At 41.2% G+C, this 6128-nt stretch overlaps 1 protein-coding gene across 4 annotated transcripts; it reads right to left on the reverse strand.

The window, feature by feature from the left end:
- Positions 1–222: 222 nt before the first annotated feature.
- Positions 223–5363, reverse strand: polr3glb (RNA polymerase III subunit GL b). 4 transcript variants are annotated; one of them, XM_049583889.1, is made up of 8 exons: positions 5228–5363; positions 3029–3248; positions 2070–2199; positions 1885–1953; positions 1731–1781; positions 1558–1652; positions 1268–1402; positions 223–696 (listed from the first exon to the last, which is right to left on the reverse strand). In XM_049583889.1, exons 2-8 carry the CDS (start codon positions 3146–3148, stop codon positions 610–612), a joined length of 687 nt encoding a protein of 228 aa, XP_049439846.1. In that variant the 5' UTR covers positions 3149–3248; positions 5228–5363; the 3' UTR covers positions 223–609. The 4 variants fall into 4 exon arrangements, with proteins under 4 accessions (XP_049439846.1, XP_049439848.1, XP_049439847.1 ...); XM_049583891.1 differs by having other exon boundaries at positions 3029–3244; positions 5228–5359; XM_049583890.1 differs by having other exon boundaries at positions 3029–3244; positions 4967–5353.
- Between the last annotated feature and the right edge of the window lie 765 nt (positions 5364–6128).

Genomic DNA, 6128 nt, shown 5'->3' on the forward strand with positions numbered 1-6128 from the left:
TTTTAAAAAAAAAAATAATGGCAACATTGACGAATCGCTGCAACAGGCTAACAGTCAATGAGGCATCTACATAACAAAACAAACACCAATGAAAACGTTATGAATATATTCCATTTCTGCCAACAGATCCCCTGAACTTCTACAGACCACTCCTTTAATACATCGTAATAATACATGCTTTAATATAATGTTATGTCATAAACACGTCTTTGACTCTTCACGTAGCTGTTTATCAGTTTATTTTCAAACAAACAAACAAACAGAAAAAATTCACTTTTTTAACACAACAAAGATAAAACAGATAAAACTTTGATACAAAATCTTAAAAAACTTCAGTGAACTCAGTTTCTACAGAAACTTCAAGTCTACGGACGAATAAATCCTGACGGGTCGTCTTCAGCTGACGTTCATTCTTTCACTCATTAAATCATTCACTCATTCACTCGTTCTTTGGGTCCGATCTGTTTATAAAACTGTTGCTGGACGTTTTTTCTTTCTGCTGTAAAAAGTGACAAAATGCTGTCTGATAAAATCTGATGAGTGTGTGTGTGTTCAGTGTGTGTATATGTGTTGTGAGTGTGTTTTGTGTGTCAGTGCATGTTCAGTGTTTCAGTAAATAGCCTCGTCCATGTTGTCGTCACTGTCTCCTCCAAACTCCTCTCCGTTATCAAAGTACGACATGACGTAATCCGTCTCCTGCAGACAGGAAACAGGGAAAAATTTATGCACCACACTTATCACATATTAATAATCTTATTTAAAAACACTAATATAAATAATTATAACATAAAGGGTATACATAGAAGTCCTGAGTTAAACTGAATACCTTTTAAGATCCTTTCTTATATCTTAAGAAAATGTCATTTAAAAAAGGCCATAGTATAATTAATATAATGTAATTAATATTGATCCTAATATTCGTCTTACAAAACTTTTATATTGGTCATTTATTAAGGTGAATGTATGAATTCAGATTGTTAAGGTGGACTCATGAGTTGATTAAGACTGTTAAGGTGGACCTGTGATTGGACTCATATTGTTAAGGTGGACGTCTGAGTTAATTCAGATTGTTAGGGTGGATGTTTGAGTTGATCCAGATTGTTAAGGTGGACCTGTGATTGGACTCATATTGTTAAGGTGGACATCTGAGTTAATTCAGTTTGTTAAGGTGGACTTATGAGTTGATTAAGACTGTTAAGGTGGACCTATGATTGGACTCATATTGTTAAGGTGGACATCTGAGTTGATCCACGATAAAATATCTCACCTCCTCAAACTCTTCCTCATCATACTCCTCCTCTCCCTCTGCCTCCTCTTCCTCCTGTTTCTTCTTCTTCTCCTCTCCCTCCTCCTCCTCTTCCTCCTCCTCCGAGCTCTGCTGCTCCTCCTTCTTCTGCAGAGTCTGACACAGGAAACAGATTAAGGTGGAAATGTTTATTTAAGGTGGAAACACTCTTGATCCAAAGTGTTTCTGACTCTCACTAAGAGATTACAGGATCAGTAGACTGACTGATTGACTGTTTGAAGGACGGAGGTCAGCAGGTGTGTCTGTCTCACCTCCAGTTTGAGCAGCACTTCTTCTTTCTCTTTCACTTTTTTCTTCTTCTGACCTGACTGCGGTCGGTCAGAGCGACTGACAGCTGCTGAGACACCTGACAGACACAGAGCAGGACATCAATCCACCCATCAATCAGTGATTCAGAGCACTGTGTGAGTGTGTGTGTACATACCGTCTTTGGAAGGTTTCTTCACTCTGAGTTCTTTAGGGAATCTTTTCCAGTCTGAAACAAAGTTTATTTATATTATTATAACATATATATAAAATACAGTCTTTATTATTGATAACAGAGATAAAGATGATTCATATGATTACTGATATCTGACCTGGACTCCAGTCCGTCAGCGCGTCCGTCTGCTCGCTGCTGTGATATTTATCAGAGTACCTCTCCACATCTGGAAACACACAGGAAGAACACTTTCACAGTTAATCTAACAGTCGACTGATTGTTTGTTGATCGATCAGCTGATCCAGGACCTGCTGTGCCCGTGTGTGTGTGGTGACCTCTGACCTCTCTGTGCAGCAGCTGGCTGTATGAAGCAGGGCAGACTCTTCATGGCTCCTCTGAACTCCTGTTTGAGAGCTAACAGATACTCCGCCTCCTCTCCAGCTATGAGGGGGAGGGGCTTCTGCTCCATCACCTGCACACGAACACACAGAGTCAACTACACGTCCCAGAGTGCACTGCTGTCAGAAACATCAGAGGTAAGTAAGTAACATTGCTGGCTGTAAGTCGGAGACGCAAGTCCTGTCCAGAGTCCAGAGAAGAAGAGCTGGTATAGGAGCTGGGATTTACAAGCACGGCGAGAGAGGGGAAACATTTTCAATTTTTTCAGGGGTGATGCAAACACCCAGAAATTGAACCAGACACTAATTTGACATAGTGGCCAAACTGTGTGATGCCACGGGGCCCAAAAAGACCTTTTCCCATAGACTTACATGGCCATAGAGACGTCTGTGGATCAGTGGATACATTTTTTTGAGTGTCACAAATTTTGATCCATTTGGTCCGATAACATTTTAAAAGTCTGTAAGAACTACAGGATTAAATCATTTTATCTACACACTTCCTGAACAGGAAGTAGTCTGCTCGGCTGACAGAAGTTAGCTGCTTGGCTGGCAAAGTCTTCAGTGTGCTGGCTCTGTGGGCCCATCCATGTGAAAGATTCGGTTTTTGCCCTGTCAGTGGAATGTTTTTAGCTTCATGCGTCACAAGGCAACTTATACAGGAATGAACAAGCCCCGCCTTCAACGCTGTATCCAGTTCTCTCTGTACATCCATGGGGTGGTGAAGCTAGAGATAGAACAGTGGTGTGAAGTGAACTCCAGCTGCTGCCAGTGTCAGGGTTGTATAAAGAAAATAACAGGGGTGGCAACTTTTGACGTGTGGCATTCAGTGGCCATGTGTTTTGGCCTTTAGATACACTGAATGATATATAGTTTGTGTGTGTGTCACAGTGTGCGTCTCACAGGAAACAGAGGTGTAGGCTGTTGGATGGATGGAGGTAAACTGTCTCCTCTGTTGATGCCGACTGCTTCCACGCTGAAGGTCATCATCCTCCGACCTCGCCCACCACCTCGACCCGCCATCACCACCTGGACCAGGTCAGAGCAGGTCAGACTGGACTGGTCTGGGCCAGGTCTTCACAGTGGATCGGGTGGAGCAGCAGCTGGTTGGAGGTGAATCTGACTAAACAAAGACAGAAATAAATAAAACAGTGAGTGGAACATTTTAACTTTTCCTCCTCTCATATGAAGCCAGAATAAGATGTTACTTTGTGGAGGCTTTATTGTCTTCACAATTTATATTATTATATCTGTGAAATAAAAGTAATAAAAGTTTAATTCCACTGAGGGAAATGGTTTTTGGCTTATAAAAATAAACTGGTGTCCATCGCAGTGATGTGTAAACACACTGACATTTCAGGGGAGAGTCATGTCAGGCTGTCAAATTGTGGTTTGAGTATGGAATTAACGCAGAGGTATAAAGGCGGATTAATACTTGTGTGTCAGCTCTATGCAGAGCGTACACACATGGGCTGCGCATGTGGCCTTCGCCATTGTGAGCATTTGTACTTGTGCAGTGGTGTGTCTGTGTCACTCTGCAGCTACACCTCCAGAACACTAGTCAGTGGTGGGGTTTGTGTGAAGAGCTGTGAAGTGTAGCTGTTTTAAAACTCACATTAAACACGACTTAATAGCAAAAATCTCAATCACAAGTACACATATCGGCTTCAATATAACTCGCAGCATTCACATACAAACTTCTGTCTTTTGCTGGACAGATTTTCCCCACAAATAAATGGACTGGACTTGTGCCTTTCGAGTCTTCCAACCACTCAAGGCGCTTTTACACTACGTCATAATCACACATTCACACACTGGTGGCTGAGACTACCATGCATGGTGCCACCTGCCACTCAGTAACCACTCACACAGCCATAAGGAGCAATTTGGGGTTCAGTATCTTAATATCCCTAAGTTTCCATATGTGGTCTGGAGGAGCTGGGGATTGAACCACTGATCTTCTGATTGGTGGACAACCAGCTCTACCTCTGAGCCACAGCTGCCCCAACAAGATTGATCACACAATTACCACAAGCCTATGGCATTTTACATTGTGTTAATTAGCCTGGCAACTAGCAGGGATTTCCTCTGCTCATATGAAGCCAGGATAAATCACTCACAAGACTTAAAATGTTATTTAGTGGAGGCTTCATTGTCTTCACAATTTATTGTTTCTTATCTGTGAAATAAAAGAAAATAAAAGCTTCTTTTCCTCTGAGAAAGATGGATTTCAGCTTACAAAATCAGACAGGAGGTACAGTGTTGATTGGAGGCAGAGGTATAAATCCTGCTTTAGCATTGTACTGGCGTGGATGGGGTCAACAGCAAAACGTGTTTTTGCCACTTTGAAAGCCTGCCATCGCCAGTTTAAGTGGACGCTTTATTGAGAACATTTCAGTGCTTTATTTTGCCATCAGACAGCCCTTTGCTTTGGCACTACATCTTCTAAACCTTAAAACTCAGGTATTCCTACGCATGCCGCGCGGGTCACCTGTTGGGGTCAGGCTTTTAACAGTTTGAGGGATAGACGACAAAAACAAGACAATAAAAAACAAAATGATTATGAGAACGACATGCAGCTCACTGTGGAGACAGAAGGAAACAAACAAGGGACGTTTGCGGAGGGAGACGGACCAGGAGAGACGAGGAGGAGAAACTAATGTGCGGACTGGAGGTGAACAAGGAGCAGAACCATAACTGTGACCCCAGAGAGCTCCTGCTGCCATGAGATGGACTCGGTTACAACACAGCTTCAGGATCTTTCTGAATCAGAGGCTTCAAACTCCACTGGTTGTTTGGTAAGTCGTTTAATTTAACTGTACATATTTAGCGCCATTTTACCTGTTGGTTGGAAACAGCAGTGCTCCTCAGCAACAGCCTCTCTCGGTGCTGTTACATAAACCGAGCTGACCCCTTCCTGCTGTGTTGTAATATGATTAAATATCAAACATTAAATATTTGACCTCCTTCAGTGGTGACCGTGTTCACCCTGAGCTGTGTGTGGCTTCAGTCTGCATCACTACAGTTGGATAACTGATGGAGCTAAATAAATTAGCCGGTTAAGCTAGCTGCGTTAGCATCGTGCTGCCGGCAGAAACAAACCTCTAGTCTGACTCTTTATTTTTCCGATGTTAAACCTTCTTCTTCATCAAACGGTTAAAGTCAGTCTACAACATCTTTGTTTACATCCAACACCGCGCCATCTTCTTCCTCTTCTTCTTCTTCTGCTGCTGCTGCTCCAGTTCTTCTTCTGTGGTGTTTAGCTGTGGCTCTTTACCGCCACCCTCTGTCTGGAGTTTGTATGTGGCCAAAATAACAAGAACAGTCTCCAGAGATCAGTTTCATCATGTTCATCCTTCATGGTTTAAATTAATTTACTTAGTACTAACTCTAAGTACTCGTAGGCAGCGGTGCATGAAGTACCTGAAGCTATACTCGAGTAAAAGTACTGATATTTTACCAGAAAATAACTTTGGCAGAAGTTAAAGACACCTATTAGAATATTACTGAGTAAAAGTCTGATATTTACTGTGATTCAATCAAGATTAATTTTATAAAAGTGAATTTAATTATTTAAAGTAAAAGTACAAGTAAATGCCGTTAATAAAAAAAAATGAAGCAATCAGAATTTTGAGGTTTTATTTCTTCTTAATGTGTAAGCCACCTTTAAAATGCAGCGTACATTACACTTGAAGTTAAAAAAAAAAAGGTTACTTTTCACAACTTAAAGGATCTTAAGTACCAAATCCAGTTTTCCTTCCCTGCAGGCAGTGAGGGTGCAGCAGTGGGAAAACTTCCAGAGCGTCTCATCACAGCATCTTTCAGGACCTTATGACAGGAAGAAGATGTCTTTGGACGGGATGGGGGCCTTTGATTTGTCTTTACAGTAAAATATAATAAAATAAAATACAAAATGAGAAAATGTAATGTGGCATAAAATATTGTAGCATAATATAAAATAGTAAAATATAATAAATAATATAATACATAATAAAATATAATA

Source organism: Epinephelus fuscoguttatus, linkage group LG8, assembly GCF_011397635.1.
Source record: "Epinephelus fuscoguttatus linkage group LG8, E.fuscoguttatus.final_Chr_v1".
Lineage (NCBI taxonomy): Eukaryota > Metazoa > Chordata > Actinopteri > Perciformes > Serranidae > Epinephelus > Epinephelus fuscoguttatus.

Coding starts and splice junctions, on each gene's coding strand:
- polr3glb (XM_049583889.1), bottom strand. CDS start 3,148: ATGGCGGGTCGAGGTGGTGGGCGAGGTCGGAGGATGATGACCTTCAGC. Junction 2,200..3,028: donor AGCCTACACCTCTGTTTCCT/GTGAGACGCACA, acceptor GTTCGTGTGCAG/GTGATGGAGCAGAAGCCCCT. Junction 697..1,267: donor ATGAGGAAGAGTTTGAGGAG/GTGAGATATTTT, acceptor TCCTGTCTGCAG/GAGACGGATTACGTCATGTC.